At 42.4% G+C, this 20,657-nt stretch overlaps 3 protein-coding genes across 8 annotated transcripts; all 3 read left to right on the top strand.

Annotated features, from left to right (window-relative positions):
* Positions 1–274: 274 nt before the first annotated feature.
* On the top strand, positions 275–6,054 carry asphd2 (aspartate beta-hydroxylase domain containing 2). 4 transcript variants are annotated; one of them, XM_037257865.1, is made up of 5 exons: positions 275–599; positions 2,504–3,678; positions 3,981–4,094; positions 4,220–4,391; positions 4,480–6,054. In XM_037257865.1, exons 2-4 carry the CDS (start codon positions 2,820–2,822, stop codon positions 4,348–4,350), a joined length of 1,104 nt encoding a protein of 367 aa, XP_037113760.1. In that variant the 5' UTR covers positions 275–599; positions 2,504–2,819; the 3' UTR covers positions 4,351–4,391; positions 4,480–6,054. The 4 variants fall into 4 exon arrangements, with proteins under 4 accessions (XP_037113760.1, XP_037113757.1, XP_037113758.1 ...); XM_037257863.1 differs by having other exon boundaries at positions 286–405; positions 529–599; positions 4,220–6,054; XM_037257862.1 differs by having other exon boundaries at positions 276–599; positions 4,220–6,054.
* A 996-nt stretch (positions 6,055–7,050) lies between these two features.
* On the top strand, positions 7,051–11,812 carry cabp1a (calcium binding protein 1a; the record flags this gene model as incomplete). The annotated part of the gene is made up of 7 exons (XM_037259399.1): positions 7,051–7,929; positions 9,813–9,843; positions 9,944–10,087; positions 10,156–10,265; positions 10,351–10,425; positions 10,514–10,586; positions 10,676–11,812. Coding segments are annotated over 7 exons (1,338 nt in total), but the record flags the coding sequence as incomplete, so codon positions are not given.
* Positions 11,813–12,721: 909 nt separating this feature from the next.
* mlec (malectin) lies at positions 12,722–20,401 on the top strand. 3 transcript variants are annotated; one of them, XM_037257877.1, is made up of 6 exons: positions 12,722–13,110; positions 13,463–13,677; positions 14,316–14,494; positions 15,225–15,401; positions 16,219–16,276; positions 16,804–20,401. In XM_037257877.1, exons 2-6 carry the CDS (start codon positions 13,476–13,478, stop codon positions 17,046–17,048), a joined length of 861 nt encoding a protein of 286 aa, XP_037113772.1. In that variant the 5' UTR covers positions 12,722–13,110; positions 13,463–13,475; the 3' UTR covers positions 17,049–20,401. The 3 variants fall into 3 exon arrangements, with proteins under 3 accessions (XP_037113772.1, XP_037113771.1, XP_037113770.1); XM_037257876.1 differs by having other exon boundaries at positions 12,724–13,110; positions 13,443–13,677; XM_037257875.1 differs by lacking the exon at positions 12,722–13,110 and adding an exon at positions 13,147–13,257 and having other exon boundaries at positions 13,443–13,677.
* Positions 20,402–20,657: the final 256 nt, after the last annotated feature.

Raw genomic sequence — 20,657 nt, forward strand, 5'->3', positions numbered from 1 at the left:
CCATTGTCAGATTATAAGTTACTTGAGTCAATATTAAGCAGTCGCTTAAACCCTTGAAAGCAATATTTGTAATAAAAGCCTGACTTGAAATTGTGATTAATTATGGATAAAATAGCCAAGAGCTAACCGCCACCCCCCCCCCCTCCTTTTTTTTTTGAAAAGTCAGGTATAACATAATGTGAAATGAAATTGTAATGAATTTTGATTGCGTACTTACTGCAGCGTTATTTGTGGTTGGTGCAGTTTTATTTTGAAAGGCGTAACCGGACATAGTTACTCAGATTACTATTTTGATGTCTTTACGATGGGTGTTTTACCCCAGCGAATCTTTTGTATTTACGACCAAATTGGCCTGTGAGCGGTTGATCGCCACTACAGACACAAAGACAGGGTGTCAGATTGTCGGTAGGGCAGTGCATTTTATTTGATCAAACACAAGCGTAGTGTTTTCCCGATTTGGACTTGCATTTTGCGTTTTGAAGTGTTTTTATGTTGTATATCGTCTGCGTTCACTGCGCATCACCGCAGCTTGGCCAGGAAAGAACACCTGTGTGCCTTCTCTTCTGCTCTCCTGTAGTCACATTATGATTGTTGAGCAGGTATGGATGCACGATTCAATGTGTGTAACGGGAGGGGCAAAGAATAGACTGACGTCAACTCGAGTCAATGTGGCGATTATTTGTGCCGTTGTAGCTGCACCTCGAGTTCTGTGAGTGTTTCATGCAGTGGTTGATGATACCAGCCAGTCTTCCCCCAAACGCAGTGGGTGTGTGAGGGCGGGATGCGGGGGCGTCTTAAAGCTGTCAAACAGAATGGTGGAGGGGGGCGAGGGGGATTTTTCCCAGGATTACCCGACCATTTTTGGTGAGACGTCTTGGCTGAGCTCTGATTGCTGTTGACGCTATTCACTCCACGGGCTTTGGCTGTTGATTTATTATCGTATATATAATAACAACCACGTATGTTCTTTGTTATGTCAAACAGAAATTACACAGACTTCATACACCGCTTAGTTTACCAATCTCTCTATGCATCTCCTTCTGAATCTGGGCATTTACACTGCTTATGTAATATTATTGTGCTTGTGTGCGTCCCTATGTGCCACAAAAAGGAAATACCTTGGTATAGATTTGTGTGAAATGCAGCTACTAACACATGCTTTTGTTTGGTGAGTCCACAAATGTGTAAATATATAGATGCACACTATAAGAAAGGTTTTCATATTCCGTTTTTTATATACACACTGACAGCATTGTGACCTAGTGGACAGCACTCTTGCTCCACCGCTCTTAGTTTGGAGGTTCAAATCTCAGGTTCGGCCTTCCAACTAACATGCATGTTAGTTGATTTGAAGACTCAAAATTGTCCATGGCTGTTTTGTCAATACGTAGCCTGCACTTGGCTGGTGACCAGTCCGGGGTGTAGATCGCCTCTCGCCAAAAGACAGTTGAACTAGGACTAGAAAATAAATTGATATGAACACACTTTATTGTGGGCCCCCCATTTTTCGTTCAGAATTACATACCATAATTCTGTGTCGCAGTTTCAAATGTGCTGCTAGGTGATTGTGGAAGCCATTTGGAATGTGTGTGAAGATTATTTTTGTTTTATGACACAGTGTTCCACTGTTTGACATAGCTTTCATAGAATACATACTGTGGTCATGGATCCGTGTTTTTGAGTGGAAAACAAACTGCACAACATTTCAGAAGAAGCAAACAATAGAAGTGACGCAGCTCAAAGACTGTGACTTGTGGTTGTTTTGATTTGTTTTGCTTCTCTTCGGCATTCCCGGTTCCAGGAGGCTGGTATTGTTTCTGAAAAAGCCATTCTGGAAACAACAACCACATTAAAAGTTACTTTGGATTCCGTTCCCATTCTGGAGCTTAAACATCTTGAAATGCATGAATATTATTAAGGTGCTGACCTCTGATTTGCTGGTTGAACTTTTTGTATTTGTTGCATTATATGATTGGTTTTTTTTCCCCTTTGTATTTATTCCCTTCATACTTCTCACTAGAGTTGTGGAGATGGAGCCTCTCCCAGCTGACTTTGGTTGAGTGACAGGGTACACCCTGGACTGGTCCCAATCCAATCGCATGGCCCATATAGACAAAGGACCTTTCAAATTCACACCAACTGCGGAACTGTGAAGCGGACGTGCTAACCAGACTCCCACCATTCCACCTCTGTTCGTGCTAAGAATTAAATTGATTGCATACCCTGCATTTGGCTGGCGACTGGTAAACAAGTGACTCTAATTAGGCCAAGCACGATACTGAATGTTATTTTTGTTGATAAGTTGTCGCATTCCACTACTAGTCACAATTTCCATATTTTGAGCTGATCTGGATCTGATGGGCAGACAGACAGATCAGATGGATGGACAGATGAAATATATGGAGAGAGAGAGAGAGAGAGGGATAAACAGTAGCAGTCTCCTGATGTCAGTTCCATCCTTGTCCTCATCGTTTTCTTCTCTCCTTCTGTCCTTGTTTTTCAGAAAACAGATAACCCCGAGGCGCAGCGTCTGTCGTCATTTGTTTGATAGAACAGGAGAAGAAGCAGCGGAAACACCTCAAGCTTAAAAGAAAGCATGGAGAGAGCATCCCACATTGCCAAGAGCTGAAATGTTAAGGTTGCCGACCGAGAGTGTCGGATTAAATCAGCAGACTGGTTGCTTTCAAGTGACGGACAGGAAGAGCTGCTTAACACAAAAGCCTTCGTGTGGCTTGATGCCGCTCCCAATCTCAGTTGTGAACAAGACGTGCAGCATCTCCCCTCTTCTGTGAGATTGAGCCTTGTGCAGCAGAGCCCCTATGGAGTGGTCACTGGAGAGCGTGAGGGAGATGGTGGCTGGAGGGATGCAGTCTGTGAGAGAGTGTGAGATCTGTGCTTGTGCCACACTGGTGTGTGTCCTTCTGCTGTTCTTGTGGTACTGCTACAGGGTCGGCCGCGATCATAGCACCAGTCCGTTGCGAGGAAGGTATCTGAGCGGGCCCGGCAGGATCGGAGGGGTGGTGGGGGGCTTCATTGGCTCCGACTGTCGCAATAGGGGCAAACCCGGATCCATGTTAGAGGAGCAGAACGGCTTTGCTTTTTGCCAGTCGTCGGAGTGTTTCCGCTGCACCAGCGCTGGAGAAAGTCTCAACCAGAGGCTCTATCACAGCCTGCAGGAATACGCCAAACGCTACACCTGGTCAGGTATGGGCAGGGTGCACAAAGGAGTTCGCGACCAAGGCCGATACCTTAACAGCCGACCCACCATCCAGCGGCCTGAGGTCTTCTTCCTCCCTGACCTACCGTCAGCTCCTTTCTTCTCCAGGGAAATTCAGAGACATGATGTGGAACTCCTGGAGCAGAGCTTCCCAGCCCTTCTAGCTGAGTTTGAGAGCATCTACAATCAACCCCCCGCCCGCAGCGGCTCCCTGCTGCCACCGGGATGGAAAGCCAACAACACTCCTCGTGGCCAATGGTGGACCTACTATCTGGTCAACCAAGGCACCCCTCTGGTCCTTAATGTCAGGAGGTGTCCACGGGCCTGGCGGGTGCTGGGCCAGCTGCGCACTTTTATCGCCAACAACATGTTCGGAAACGCCTGTTTCTCCGTGCTGTCGCCGGGAGCGCTCATCACCGAACATTACGGTCCCACAAACGTGCGTCTCCGCTGCCACCTGGGTAAGCGCAAAAATCGGATGAGCGAAAACACTTTCAGGCAAATGTGCAGTGTGGCCTCGCCGTACAACAGCAGCAAATTGTTTCACAAGGGGCACACGGGAAGTAGGTCGTACACAAGGAAATCCAAAGTACCCTCTCACTGCCCGATGTGCTTTTTTGAATTACGATATCACTTCAAATTTCACACCATTTTTACACTTTTGTAGTTGAAATCAAATTTTAGTTGTCTAGCCAAAGCACCAATGTAAAGTTCCCTTCACAATTGAATGACTGCATTTAATTTTATTTTTTTGTATTGGCAGGTCTCCGAGTGCCCCCCTCCTGTGAGCTTGTAGTTGGTGGAGAGCCCCAGTGCTGGTCTGAGGGCAGCTGTCTGCTTTTTGATGACTCTTTCCTCCACAGGGCCTTCCACGAGGGTAAGAAGGGCTTCAAATTTCATTTTTTTATCTTGAAGCTTGATTGACCTAAAAATAGAAAATAAAGTCAACTCTAACTAAAAAGCAACAATGAAATGTTTTGACTTTCTGGATTATGTTTGCAGGGGGTCCAGAGGACGGCCTGAGGGTGGTCTTCATGGTGGACCTCTGGCACCCCAATGTGGCCGCCGCCGAGAGACAAGCTTTAGACTACATTTTCACCCCAGGCCGCTTAGAGGAGAAGGAAGGCAAATAAGTGAGCATATGTGAAGAATGATGTCCAACCAAGAGATAGAGGTGTGTGGCGCAGAACAAATATTCCTCTGCTTTCAAGACCAGCTCTCACATTCACTGTGTGGTTCATTTTCTTTCTTTTATCTCTCAGAGCTCAACTTGGGAAGCTACACAAATATTAGCCACATGTCCGTGTCAAACACGTATCAACAGCAAATTCTAATATTGTTAGAGTGAGTTCCAGCAGTAATTTGGACAGTGACAGCCGTTTTAGGAATTTTGCCACGATACAAAGGATTTGAAATAAAATAATCGTGATGCTTTCAGTTCGATTTTAAGAAACTAAGTTCTGTGTTGCGCTAACACATTTGTTACACACTGTCTATTTTGTAATGGACAGGTAAGCGCCCAGATCTAAACCCAGTCATGTTTGTGGTTCACTTATTGATGGCAAAATTAAAAGGCAAATAAGGGAAGGTGGCTCCTTTGAAAGTCTGGCAAAGAATCTCCAGAGACGAAACTCTTGCTAATGTCCATTGTACCATCTGTTCTCATCTGTGTGGTACTACTATGGCAGTAATTACATGAATGTTTACTTCGCAAATGTGGCTGTGGTCGTGACTCCTGCAATTGAGGTCACTTAATTGCACTCACAGTCCCCACCTACTTGTACAAGACATGGTTGAATAAGCACATTTCTTGTATGACTCGATCTGTGCAACCAGTTACAATGATGAGGACGTTTTTGTTAAATTTGGTAAGGTGTGGTAATTTGGATCTATTTGATATCACATTTGTATTCTTGTAAATACAGCGTGTGAGGGTTCAACCTAATTTGGGTGGAGAAAAATGGTCTATTGCTTATAACTATTGTGATGTCTTGAGTTAAATAATTTGATGGTCCAAACACTGTTGGTTGCAATTTACTGATTCTGTAAAATAATTTTCAAGTTGCTCTGCTGCTGTTCTTAAGCTATTTGATTTGATGCATGACCTGCAAACCATGGATACGTTTATCTAACCCGAATCCGTATTTACACACATCATAAAGTATGCGTGCTGTTTCAAAGGGCCTTTTTTTATTTTGCACATGAAAAGTAATCTCAAGCAGCTTTGTGTGTTGTTTGCAATCTAACACTGATGTTTACAATCTCTAAGAACAATGGCACTCACATTGAGCTGTCTGGTTTTAAATTTTGACTTACGGATGACACTCGTCAACATGAAGAAGAGCATAAGTATTATGGCTTGTTTAGATTTCCCGGTGGACAACAACATTGTGGTTACGTTTGGATTAGAGACGGTAACAAACTAACTCGCTTGTAGATGCTACAGCGACCTCTGCTGTCTGAATTGATAATTACAGGACACTGGTGCCTATAATGCTTTTGCCACCCGCGTGGCATGGAACTACAAAGAAAAACAATTTAAAGGACTTGGACATGTTGAGGTGATAGTTCGTAATGCTATTGTGTGATCTTAGATGGATAGGACAGTAACAGTGCCTTCAAAAGTCTTTACAAACAACTTTTGAACTTTAGTATGTCGTATGTTGTTATTGTGTGGCGAGTTTGAGCTAACAAAGGTTTGGTGGAAATAACCATCTGTGAACCATCAAAAATGTGTGTGGTTTTTTTTTTTTTATTGTATTAAAATATTCCCATTATGTTGCTTCCTTGTGTATATTTTCAAGTGTTTCTGCACATGTAATAAATGGTCAACAACATGTTTGGTGCCAGTGCTTTCCTAAAAGTCACTTAATAACTTAAAATTCTTATGAGAAACGTTAAAATCATTGCTAAAAATCATTGTTTTTTTTCATAGTCATTTGAATTATATATATTTTGAGTATATATATATAATTTTTAACCCATATTGGGTTGTTTTTAACCCAACAACCCAATTTGGTTTAAGATTTGGACCGACCCAGGGAGATGTGGGTCAATTTGGTCCAACTTCCTTGGTTGTAACACCCTAAAGAGACTGTAAGGCGGCTGGTTTAAATATAACATGAAAGGACTACCCGGAAATAAATGAATAACAAAGTAAAATAAGAATTTAAAGTAAAATACTGTCAATAAAAATAAACGCGTTTGTTTGTGCTGCGTACCCGTTGGCCTCTTGGTGGCAGTATGAAGCCGTGTACAATGAGAAGAGCAGAAAAATATTGTTGGGATTGAACTTTATTTATATGCTTTGTTTTTCATAGATTGGGACGAATACTATATGTCTTAATATAATAACTCGTCCTTTTTATCTATCAGGATAAATGTCATCATGATTAATTTGCCAATACACCGACCCAAACCTTGGGTGGGAAATTGGCTAAATGTAGCAAATGTCACTGCTGGTCTCTTTTTCAGTGGACCAGATTAAAGAACGGAAAGTCTGTGGCCCTTTGACGACCTCACAACTACAGGGACTAAAATAACACTGGTCAACAGCAAAATTTAATCAGAGATGGCTTGTGTGTCTCTAAACGTGTTTTCATGTAGATGTGTTTAAATGTTACCTTTTTTTTCAAGCACACAAGATATTATTATTATGCTTAAGCTTTTTACAGGAAAAAACGATGACACAAATGGCACACAAAAATGATTGAAAAAATTTGCATCTCTGATAGTCAAAATTAGTACAAAAAATGTGTTGGCCAACGTAATCAATCAAAGTTATCGTCTCAAAGACAACAATAAAAGATCGTAATGAGGCTGTGCTGTGAATAATATTCCTGTGCTCTCTGGACCTGTTTGCTTGCCATACACGTGTGCCACGCATACACGAGCAGGTGCTGCTACATATCGCGAGCAGGAGAAAACTGGTTGACAATGGAAAGGAAAGGACGCGTGATGTCGACAATCAACCCACCGACACACACCAGAACAGATCCGCAGCAATGAGCTCCTCCTTTCCAACATCGGACTCCACGACCTCATTGCTTAAAACGTCCTCGAGAAGATCCACGCACGTCCACGAACGCACGGTAGAGAGCCGGAGAAGTCATCAGCACCATCACCACCGTCCCGCCGCTGCGCTCCAAAGCAATGGAACCGCCGAGGAGGCTTGCTTGTCGGCAGAGAGCGACGTCAGCGCCCGGAGACCGCTGTGCCACCCTTCGCTCTCCGGCAACCGGGACAGAGTTGAATCCACGCGGGTCAAGTGTCGACCCCTCGCGTCTGACAGTCACCTCCCGGACCCCCCAGAGCCTGATGGTGAAGCCGGACGTAGCGTGAAGGAACGCGGCACACACCGACACCACCGCCGCAGGAAGCACAATCGCGAGGAGCGAGCGCCTGCGACTGGAGCCCCCGAACCAGAGCCACCTCCACAGCCGCAGCATCGCCGTCGTTGCTGCGCACGCCCTCTCCCGAGGATGCCTTCACCCTCGGATAGCCATGACGACAGAACTCCCCTGTGCGAACCTCGGGACCAGAAGAGGGCCAGTTTGACCAAAAGTGGCGGCCAGGCCAGTAGGTCCTCGCCGTCCGCCATCTCTCCGGTGCCGCTGTCCAGCAGCTCCTCTCGCCGCTCCCGGAGGTCCAGCGCTGCTTCTTCTGTCTCGGATGTCAACCTGCGTACTGTCCTCAATTCACTTTTTGGCCAGGTAAGACCTCCTTGAATGTAGCATTGTTTACATACATTTGTTGGACCAAATCACGCATTGTACTACATTTGAAATCATCACCGGATTTTTAGTAGATTTGACCTTTATTAGTACTATTACAGTATTCGTTGATAATGTCCAAATTTTCTTCAGGATACTACTAAGCACCAAATTAACCACACAGGTAGTGTCTTGAACTGAACTGTGACTTCAGATTTCACACACATTTAGGTTTTGTCAATATGTACTTGTGCGTTTACACAATCAATGAATACATTCTTCCATCATCCGAACTTCTTATCCTTACGAGAGTTGCGGGCTCAAAGAATGCAGTTCTACCGTTTTTGGACAGACGATAGGCGATCCTTGTACAAATTCATTTCTTATGTAATATATCCTCCTACAGACTTTCTCAATGAGTGCCCTTCCTTTTTCAAGTGGATTGTGCTGGGGGAGAGGAAATGTTACAGTTGAGGTGTTGAGGTGGATGTGGCCAGATTTAAGTTCCTGCATGATTTATTGGGAAGTCCGTATGAGGAGAAGTGATTTGAAAATGTCGCGGGCTCCATTTTGAGCATCTTTTCTATCGAGGGTAATTTTACTCATTCTGGCTCACGGAGCTTCTATTTATGATTTATTTATATAGTTTCAGAGAAAAACTGTTGATTGAAGAAGTCAGTCCCATTCCCATGTTATAATTTCCTCCCATTTAGGTATGAAGACATGTGCAGGCACCTTTATTAATCTGTGTAATCATTACATTCATAATAAATCAATGTTGTCTTCTGGTTCCATGTGGCTGACATGTAATGCGGTCTAAGCACTGCAGCATGTACCATTTCGATGCATGTGCTGCTTTCACACGGCTGTAGTTCAGTGTGACCTTGTATCTTCCTGCAGAGGGCAGAGGATGACACGTGGGGGGGTAGGCTGCAACTAACATGATGCATGACATGTGAATCAAATTTTTTAGGGCAAATAGACCCAGCCAAGAGAATGAATTAATTCTAAAAACTGATTGCCAGAGCCTTGGAACACGTCACAATACAATATGTTTATGCAAGCATATTGAGGCACTGTCGTTTCGAAACAAAATATGTGGTGTTATGGGAAAAAATGCAGAATAAAAATAATGCACTGTCGACATGATAATTTTAAAAAAAAGACAATTATGGATAAACAATGTTTAGTGATGGAATTTTCAAATGCATTGATATAATGTTTAGCCTACATTCAAATGTATTTGCAAGTACGTTTGAACTTTGTTTGTCCAAAAATGTTCACTCCACACTGGCAGTTGCACGCTTCCGTACAAATACATAACAAAACACAAAGCCATAATTTGTGACTTCATGACATGTTTATACATCCTCTTCCATTGTCACATGACTGCGTGAATACAGTTGGCTTGTGAGCAAGTAGAGAACTGTCACTGAATGTGCTGATGTTTGATGACCTGACAGCCACGGTGACAGGAAGTGCTGAGAATACATATTCAATCGTCTGCTTGTGTGATTTGCATCGTTGCGTCGTAGCTTTTTCCAGCTCCCTCTGTCTCTGACGTCAAGACACAATGTTGTGTTTAGACTCCACACTCCTTCTGCTGTTAACCCCTGAAGCTTCTGGGATATGTCTGCCTGCGTCTCTGCCCTTTAAAGGTTTCGTAAATTCTAAGCATTGAGCGGGGGGAGGGAGGGGTGCAGGAGCATACGTTCACATTCTTTTGCTAGCACGAGCACGGTGAGCAAAAAAGACCAATCAAATATCAAATAGTTTCCACTGTTTGATGTTTCCACCAGTAGGTTCATGGAGGTCACGGCTGCATCAGTCATGTTTTGTTTGTTACTTGTACTGACAAGTGATTTATTGTGTTTTCTCACTAGGACAGAGAGCTTCGTCCAGAGGAAATGGATGGTAAGTTGATTTTGCCTCAACAATGAGTCACCCAGAACAAATAAACAAGGCGTGAAATAAGAGCATTGGACACTTTTGCACATTTGTCTTTGCTCAACAGAGTTGCGGGATGCATTTAAAGAGTTTGACAAGGACAAGGATGGTTTTATCAGCTGTAAAGACCTTGGAAACTGCATGAGAACGATGGGATACATGCCCACTGAAATGGAGCTGATCGAATTGAGCCAGCAGATAAATATGAACTGTAAGTGTTATTTCTTAGTTACTCTCAAATCATAGTTGTAGTGATTTTATGTTGGTATTTTTCTTCAGTGGGCGGTCATGTGGATTTTGAGGATTTTGTAGAATTGATGGGTCCAAAACTACTTGCCGAAACTGCCGACATGATAGGAATAAAGGAATTAAAAGATGCCTTTAAAGAAGTAAGAATGTCTCTTTGATACAGTACATTTGTTTGTCTGTGCGTGTGCTCAAATGTGTGTTCTCCTACATTCTCCGCTCTGTTAGTTTGACACAAATGGTGACGGTGCCATAAGTACATCTGAGCTGCGAGATGCAATGCGTAAGCTTCTGGGCCATCAGGTAATACTTGCGCCACATCTGCAATAAGATGGACTCTTCTTTTTAGAGATTTGTCCACTGTGCAATTTTGCTCGCCTTGCTTCTGCAGGTGGGTCTGAATGAAGTGGAGGATATTCTGCGGGAGGTTGATTTGAATGGGGACGGGCTTGTTGACTTTGAAGGTAAAAGCACTTTGTTGAAATTTTCATAGTCGATGATGCAACTGATGCACTGCTGCTGACAACATGATTTTCCACTCTCTCCTCTGCAGAGTTTGTCCGAATGATGTCTCGTTGAGATTGCTAAATGAGCCGTCTTGAATGTGAAGCTTCAACCCTCGCCGTACTTGAGCAAGAAGAAGAGAGAACTTGTTAAGATTTCTGAGCCATTCAAAATTTTGACTGACACTGGAATTTCAACTCCTTGGATGTTCCGGAGCGAAGGGTCACATCAAGCTTTCAATCAATAAGTGTTCTTCCTGAAATGTCTCCAGTCCAACTGAGGCAGAACTTGCTGTAGCCTAGCTGACGATTGTACATTTCTTTTTGCACTTTAACTTTCAAGTATTAACGTCCTGTGTGCGTTGGTTGCCGTCTCCTTTCCTTCATGGGGACATTATGAAATATCTTGCAAAATCTTGCCTTCGACTATATGTTAGATGAAGTCAGGATGTGAGAAGTATTGCTTGTAGATACGACTTAAAGACTGAGTGCACTGTTAAGCGTTTTCACACTTGATGTATAGATCATTGTTCAATAAAATAATGTATATTTGGGAAGTCCTTTCTCTGACATTGGTGCCCCACTTGGGAGCTCCTGTAGCAATACTACATCTGTATCAGACCTGTGTGTGACCAGCTGTCATTTGTACCTGTACCTGTCTAGCGCGATAACATCACTCAGACAGCCACATGAAATGTACAAAAAAACGAACCGTGACCTACTTCTCCTGAGTGTTACTCCTACAATCAGACCGCAAAGCAGTTGATATAACATTCAGTACCTCTCGGTTCTTGACTTTCAAATCGATTTCCTGTAAAAGCTGAAATCTCGACAACCAAAGTTGCAGCTGTCGCCATCCTGCTGTGGTTTTCAGCATGTGCCACAGTATATTTGGAACTGTTTCATATCACAGTGTTTTCATGCTCACAGGCTCAAAGTCCCAGAGTTGTCAATCTAGCTTCACTCACATAATGTTGGAATGACGTGTGAGTATTATTTACAGTGAATGTCAATGTCAATATGATTGTAACCGTGGTAAAGTCTCGCAAATCTGTGTTGTTGAAGCAAATTCTATGCATGCCAAAGAGAGAATTCTGTTCCGTATGCACATTTCAACTTTGGGCTCACAGAATAAATATTTTGCCAAGTGCAGTGTGCAAAAAAAATGTCATTACATTGCAGTCCTATTTTATGGGTGCATTTGTGATTGTGAGATATAATAATACCTTTTCCTTTATCTTGAATTATACATACAGTTGTCACAACTGAGTTGTGCTGTATAGGTTTGCTAATTTGAAAATTGAATAATTTAACTAGTCACTCATCTTCAGCAAGAACAGTGCAGACCTCCACCAACAAATTTCGTCTGAAGTCATACCAACATCTGAATCCTACATCTTTTTCCTTGGTCCCATGAGAAGTCGTGAATGAAGTTTACCAATCAAAATTTTGATTTAAACATCAATTTTAAAACAAATTATACTCCTCTTAAATTTCCAAGTGCAGCCAAAGGTTAAATCTGGTTAATTACTGAGCCTGAGGTGCCACAAGATTTGATATACGTACATTTCTTTCATCATAAACATCATAAATGTCCCAAATGTGAAATGTTGCCTGTTTAGTTATATGTAGTACATTTTCTGTCTTGTCACAGGATAAGCTCACTCAAATGCCTTCCATAGACTAAATACATTGGCTTTGAGGTCAGATGCCATTTTGGAGAAAGGTGTATCCGGGAAAGTACCAAATGTTTCCACAAAGTATTAACTCTGTTAAAACAGTGTCACTGATGTGAGCTAGTCATCTTTCATCACGTTGCCCTGTGTTTGCTTCATTATAAGGTTGACGGCCAACGATCTGTTTAATAAAACTCAAAGCCGGTGAAGGACCTGTCATCTATGGAGCTGATTCAAATGTTACCATAGTTACCCTTTTGCTCGCTCCAATTTGCCCGACCCTCTTGTGTAGCGAGCTGCGTTGGACTCACATGATTGGACAAGAGCTCGACCGGCACGAAGGTACCAAATCGGAAAAGGGGGCGTGGTGAATACGTCAAGGCCACGCGTATATTTCTGGATGATTTCACTCTTTTGCCACTTAAGAAGTCATTCGGGAAACACATTTTTTTACCATATGAGTACGCATAAGGATGTATACATTTAGAAAAGATGCCTCGCGTTTCATGTTCGATCGTAGCCATGAAGGACGTCGATGAGCCTGCCAGCCGATGAAATGCAGGAGGATGCGATTGGTCAAAATATACGTCACTCATCCCCTGTGTTACGTTGCACTGCAGCTAGAAGCCAGTGTAGAGATCCACAGTACACGCTTTGAATGAAAGTCGTCAAGGGTTCCAGACTGAGACCTCCACCATCTGACAATACACAAACACTGCCATCATTGAAATTTTTTGTCAGTCTATGTATTCAGTCTGACTGCAAAACTTGTTCTAGGCATTCACTTTGACAACGTTTCCAAGGAGAAGGTAAGACACATGTTAGCCGGACTCCAGTAGACCACGTATTTCTGGTTAGGCAGGTACGTTTGCTAGCTGGCGTAACCGGCGACTGTTACTCTATATTTATTACTATAGCAATCCCAATACCGGCCTGCATATAAAGTGCGTGTTATGGTATGAACGTATGCATCTTTGCCTTTAGTGACGCTCTTTGAAGTCGTGAGTTCTTTGTTGCTACCGCTAGCATGCTGGCTAGCCCACTCCTATCGTATTGCATGTCATCACGTCAGGCTTGCTAGCTCACTTTGCATAACTTGCTAATCTCGCACGTTATTGAATGAAACTGTGCCCCTTGACAGTGCCCGTCTCTGTGTCGAAGAGTGTGTGTGGCGATGCAGCGGCTCACGGCGCAGCTCTTCGCCGGGCTGGTTGCCGCGGTGCTGTCCGTGCTGTTTGTGCAGTGTTGGGCGGACGGCGGCGGCCCCAGCCTCTCCGAAAGGGTGATCTGGGCTGTCAATGCCGGAGGGGAGTCGCACGTCGACGTGCACGGTATTCACTTCAAAAAGGACCCTTTAGAAGGCAAACTTGGTAAAGGTGAGTAAATGATTTATGATGATCCCACATGCTCAAGATTGACACCAGTGCAAATAAAGCAATGAAGTCAAAGTTAAATATTGGTAAAAACATCATAGACATCCAATGGAACTGGTTCCCTGGTATTTTGCAGACCAAAAGAAGATACTGGTTTTCCCAACTCTTGGTAGATTTTGTGCATTCAAGAGCATAGTAGATTTGTGCACTTGACATCTTTTAAATCTGCGTAAAAATAAGGAAGTGGGGACAGAGAATGAATGAATCCGCCTGACAGCAATCTTGACCTTTCTCTGCATCACCTTCAGAAGTTTACTACTACTGCTATCTCCCGCACCAACCCCACAAGCAGCCTTGGCAGCCTGCCAATCCTTCATTACACTGCTGTTTGCAGTCAAGCCTTGGCGGTTATCAACTTCATACCATAAATCCTCCACCAACATGGTCCCTAAAATATGCAACAGAATGTGGCGCAAACTATGTGTTAGCTCACCATTTGAGGCAGAACGGTTACAGTCAAGTCAGGGCTAGCATACTAGCAAAGTGGCATTTCTATCGATTCAAACTGTCCGCTTGTTCCATGAATTGCAGCCCTGAGTGATTGTTTCTTCGTGCAAATGCGCTCTCATTTGTCTTTGTAGCGTCTGATTATGGGATGCGTCTGCCAATCCTTCGCTCCAGTCCTGAGGATCAAGTTCTCTACCAGACCGAGCGCTACAATGAAGACACTTTTGGATATGACATCCCAATACGTGAGGAAGGCGACTATATACTCGTAATGAAGTATGCAGAGGTTTACTTTGCTCAGTCTCAGCAAAAGGTAACCATGAAGCCATTACACTGGTCAACAAATTACTATTTCTTTAAATCAAAGACATTTTTGCGCTGATTCCAAATCTGCCCTCATTTTTTTGTCTAGCGCATCAGGTTTTCATAATGATGATCATAAGATGGAATTATCTATTTAATGATATTTCTAAATTAAAGGAACATCAGACATGGTCTTTCCAATATATTCCCTGAACCCCTCAATAATCTAAACACAGAATTCTATTAAATATTGCTTTTTTAATATAGATTAAGCCACCTTTTATTTTTATTATTATTATTTTTATAAATACATCCATGTCAGAGGTGGCCATTTTGTTTTGCATTGCCATTTGCTGTCAACTGAAAAGGGGGACATCACAATGTCGACAGGCTCAGGTAACGACAGTCAAGACTGACCTTTGTGCCAAAGTCATGTCATTTTCACTCGACAGCAAGTGGCAATACACCGATGAATCACAACTGGTGTTTTTCTGCTCAATTCATCGTCGTAATTTTTATATTCATTGCTGTGAATTACAACGCATTGTAAAATTTGTATTGCGCAGGCTTTTATTGATCAAACTTTAAAATGAAAATATAAAAAAATCCTGATGTGCTAGGAAAAAGAAATAGAAAATGTTAAATACGTTCAAGGCACACACAGACTGTCTCTGATTAAAATTTGCTGCTGACCGTTGTTATTAACAATATGTACCCAAATGCACATTGTGGTTTAACAGGTATTTGACGTTCGACTAAACGGCCACGTGGTGGTGAAGGACCTGGACATCTTTGATCGAGTGGGTCACAGTACCGCACACGATGAAATTGTAGCGTTCTCCATTCGACGCGGCAAGCTGAGTGTTCAAGGAGAGGTGTCGACATTTAACGGCAAGCTCACGGTGGAGTTTGTAAAGGTAAGTTCAACGTGACCTGCCACTCTTGGAAAATTATGTTTGTGCGGTGGTAGTGTTTCATTTTCCCCTTTGAAATAACTTGAAACGCCATTATTCATTTCCAGCCACCTAAAAAAAAAAAAATTAAACAAGACTTAAAATACCTTAAGTAACTAACTCTCCTTGCGCACATGCTCAGACATTACCTTCATGGCCCGCTTGTGGCCAGAGGCTCATTTCCATGAGACATGACCTCAAAACGTGTTAATGTCAGAGATTTCTAAAAAGTGTGCTGTAGTTCTTAATCCTTTGTGTATTTTGAAAAATATAATTTATGACATTGAATTGGATCCATTGTCAGAACTGTAATAGTGAGTGCGCTGTTGCTATCTGTCGCACTTGCAATTCGAGTAAGCATGTCTTTATTTGTGGCCCATACGCATACGCGGCTAATCTTAGCACTCAAGAGAGAGAGCCTTTAAGTTTGTGTGACAAATGGTGTCCAGCTTGCATGAGGCTTCATGTTTAAAACGGGATGCAGAAGTTTTAGCTCGGTCGATGGCACGACGGCACCATAAAGTAAAGCCTCTGTTCTTGCTATGCGCCGATAACTGCAGGAGTTGTTGAAATTCCAATATTACCTTCATTGACTTAAGTCTCACTGTGTGGGTCAACCGTTCATCAATTAAATTGCTAAAGGTGTTAGGCTATCAAATCCTGATTGTTTCATCTTTCATTCATACAAAGGTCATCTTTCTGTGGAGCTGTCTGTCATTTGAAACTACTTGACAAGTGATTTCTCTTGAGCAAACATGTTGGACCTTTTTCTGTATTCCAGGGCTACTATGATAACCCCAAGGTCTGCGCGCTCTATGTAATGAAGGGGACACCAGAAGGTAGTTTTCTTGGGATTCATATCTAATTGCTTTTTTTTTTCTGTTGATTGTACACACGGAGACAATTGTTGGCACCCTTCTAGAGGAAAACCAACACTGGTTTCAGAGGTAACTTGAATCTGGCAGAAGTAATAATCAGTACAACTGTAATGAAAATGTAAAAATGGTCATACTGTTAGATTAACATTTGGTTGTCCAACCTTTTGAGGCAGTACTGTTTTTTTGTAACTTTTAATGTAACCTGCACCTCTCAGACGTTTGTCATGAGCAAACTTCTCACTTGTCTCATAATTGAAAAAACAAAAGCAAACTGAGTTTTGTTGATTAATTTTCAAAAAATTTTTTTTTGGGGTGGGAGGGTTCTTAGTGTGAAAACTTATTTTTCTCAATTTATTTCATTGGAGGGGTACCAAAAATTTTGTCCATGTGTGTACTTCGTCCGGTCCCTCAAAGTGAAATTTTACTGATACCGAAACTGCCACAGAATGAACCTCACTTTTCTGTGGCGCTCCTTTTCTTGCGAAAAGATGTACCGAAACTCCAGCCTCACCCTGGCTTGGAAAAGCCCGACAAAGAGGAGGAAGAAGAGGAAGACGGTGATGAAGGAGACGACGTGGGCAAGAAGAAGCTCCCACCAGATTCCAAGCCCCGGGTCCAATCGGGACCCCGAACGCCGAACCCTTACGCTGCCGACAACAGCAGCCTCATGTTCCCCATCCTGGTGGCATTCGGCGTCTTCATCCCCACTTTGTTCTGCCTTTGTCGGCTGTGAGACGACTGAACGGACACGAGACTATGATAAGGGAGGGGAGGGCGGGGGTTTCGAGGAGGTCAAACTTACACACGACTCGGAGGAAATACGGACCACGGAGGACATTAAAACAGCAAGTGCAGGAGGATGGCGAGCAGAGTGAATGTTTGCCTTCCACCTTCTCTCTGCTTTGAACGACATGCTTCATCCATTTCAATTCCTGGATGAAGTCTTTGGCCGCTGTACCAACTTTTTAGAATTTTGCACGCAGCGTGGGGAAAGAAACACTTTCGTCAGACACACATCATCTGGCCACACATGAGATTAGGAACAGGCTCCATATGGAATAAACCACAAAATGAACTATGGGAATACAGCCACCATCTTTTTTGCTACTTGCCTTTCTGTCAACTTAGTTCATTGTACACGTGGCGTCATCTTAACATGCTACGGAGATGAGCATTTATTCAATAGTCTTATTATCCATACACTGTTACGCTCTTTGTTCTCACTAATAAGACAATCCAGTCTAATTAACCATTTTCCCACTACTGCCTTTGACTACAACTAGTAGGACTACTTCTAGTATGTGACATATGCCTACTCATTGGACGGAGGGGTGTTACTAGTAAACCACGAATTGACTAGAAAGGTTTAACTGTATACAAATAGGCCAAAAGTGACAGATGCCGGTGAGTGGGGGAATAAAAAGTGCTAGTAAGGCTGCATATTTCGTCTACTTGGATATTATGATAACTGTCAAGGATATGGACTACGTGTAAATGTTCAAACAACTTTCTATAAGATGGAGACCTCAGGAGTGTCCCAGTCACACTAGTTGGAATGGATTTGAAAAGGTCTGTGGGAACCCGTCACCTGGTCCTTTAATCTTTAAAGCTCGGAATAACATACTAACTGTAACTACCAGTGGACTGCATATTCTAAGTTGAGCTATTTAATAAGATGGGCACAGGAACATGGAGACATTTTCTGCAAATTTGCAAGGTTTAATCTGTTCAAAATGGTTCCCGGAGGCACCGCCACACAGGAGGGCAGATCTTTTAGCCTGTGTGTGATGATGTGTGACTCCACTGTCTTAACTGGTTCCAAGTAAATGTGTGGCGCTAAGGGTGCCATAAATAAATTGCAGAGCCAGAAGAAATAAGGTCACAGCGACCCAACGGGCATAGCTCACGTCCCCCCCATCTTATTGTGTCAAAGAGTCCAAATCTTACCAGATCCAAAGCCACACATTAGGATGACGTCATCTTTGTATTTCACTGTTATTGTCCTTGTCTGTTTTGAACTAGCTTCCAAAGTCAAAGCTCACCCTTAAGTTGGTAGCAAAACAAGAGGGGAGTCTGTATTCCCTTGCATATTTAGTTGTTTGCTGTCATGACTTCTTTGTTGAACATGAAGTGGCGGTGTTTAGTTCCCAGAAGGAGCCTGTGGCCGTCGTCATTGTGCTTGTCTTCCATCCCTCAAGTGGCTCGAGTGTGTCTTACATTGACAAGAAGAAAGCACAACATCACTGTTGGTTCCATGCAAATGTTTACTCCAAGTCCCAGCAGCCTTTTAAAAACCTCTTGTCTTAAATCTTTCTTAAATGTCTGGCCTGCTCAGTTTTTTTTACCCCTCATACCAATGAGAACTTTGATGCTTAGTTCAGCTGCAGTTTGTGGTTGTTGAGCAAACATTTTTATCTGTGAAAAATATTTAATACCCATGGCCTCATTACCAGAGTAATTTTTGTTTTAGTTTCAACCCTCAGACATGACTAAAGTCTTAGTTGTGTTTGAAAACGTTTAGCTAAAATTTTTCTACATTTTTTTTTCTTTTTTTTTCTTTTCAACCAAAATGAGTCTTAACCTGTCAGTTTCTCTTGCATCCAACCCAGTTACAAATTCATATGCTGCGGGTCCTCCCTTGCTTCTCTTTTTTTTTTTTTTTTCCTGAATATGGAGAAGTTCATGTGTTGCCATTTTCTTTCCTAGCTTTTTGAAACTTTTTGTTTAAAGATGTGAACATTATCTTTAGCCATCTGGAAATGTTGCATTCTATGGTCACGTGTGTATATATGGTTCAGGATCACAAAGTTTCATTCAATGGTTCTCACTTTTTTTGTTGAAACTGATGTGTTGGGGCTTTATTATTTGTTCCACTTTTAAAGAAACCTGTGGCTTTTTTTTAAAAGGGGAACGGCTGTTGGGACAGTATGAAACAACAACAAAAGATTAATAGACAGGCAAATGAAATGGCTGTCAAAATTTAATAAATTGACTTGTAAGGAAAATGTGAGCTCTTCCACTTGCTTGTGTAATTTAGATCCGAGTGAAGCTGATTTGGAATTAGTGTTTGAAATGTTGCCTCAGGATGTCTTTTGATTGGAGTAGTTAAACATGTTTTATTAGTGTGACATTTTGCACTGCCTTGTGTGTCATTGTTGTTGCCTTGAATTCTTGAATACATTGTGCTTTACCATCATTAGCCTTCTTTTCCCTCTTGTGCTGTGTTATCATTCCACACAAATTGACTGGAGTGAAGGAAGCTTCATCCGTCAATGGAATTTAATTTATACTCGGTCAATTTGTTCCATGAGTAAATATGAGGAAAGTGGGAGACTTCTGTGAAATGTACGTCCAACACCACTTTTATTTTTACACATTGGTCCCGGTATCGTTTGTTGATCGCACTCATAAAAGCACGGGAGTGGAATGAAGATCTGCTCTGTGTCTTTTCACATTAGAACCAAAGACTCACTGCGTCACTCCATCCAATCTCTTCTCTCAATCTCTTCTTAATTAAGGCGTCCTATCATTCTGCTTTTTTGCTTATCTTATTAACTCAATCACCGCCAGTCCAGTTCAAATGGATGTTTGGCTTGCATTGCTCTCAGTGGCAGTGAATGAGTTAAGTGTTCAATAAATCAGGGAACTAAACCTCAGTCACTCTTCTCAAATCAGATTATTTTAAACTGCTCTGTAATTAAGTGGACCTTGTCTCTTTTGTGATATACTGTACCTCGATTTGCCCAGTGCCCCGCTCCGCCTTTGTTATTTTCCAATCAACTGTACAGTAAATGTGAGGTGAATTTAAACAGAGACAAATTTACACAGCAAAACCCCACCGCCGTCCAGGCAGCACAAAAGTCTGTCACCAACCTTAATGTGAGCGTGTGAGATGGCCCGTGTATGATCCGACTGTATGTATGAACATGTTTTGGATTTACAAATTGTCATGTGGGGGGCCTCCTGAAGGGCAGCAGCAGGCGGACTGAGAAATGTGCTCAAGTCTACTCTTGCGTCCTACGTCTGCAAAGTGACAAAATGCTGATCAATGCTGTTTCTTTTTAATAAATCGAATATTTTATCAGACTGTCGTTGCTGTTTTTTCACCTTGACATCAAGTTAAAAGAGAAGGAAATAATTCTCGCTTGTTTTAAATTCTGAAAATCCCCAGTTTATTTTTAAAAAGTCCCGGAGGAGCCAGTCACTGCTAAATCCAGCATGCTTTTGTTTGTCCAGGTGTCTCATTCTGCCCCAACAGCTGTGAAAATGTCTCTCATGCCACATATGCTAGAAAAGGTGATGAGAAACTGAACAAGCAGCTGCACAAAGATAACTGAATCCT

The sequence above is a fragment of the Syngnathus acus genome, chromosome 9 (assembly GCF_901709675.1).
Source record: "Syngnathus acus chromosome 9, fSynAcu1.2, whole genome shotgun sequence".
Taxonomy (NCBI): domain Eukaryota; kingdom Metazoa; phylum Chordata; class Actinopteri; order Syngnathiformes; family Syngnathidae; genus Syngnathus; species Syngnathus acus.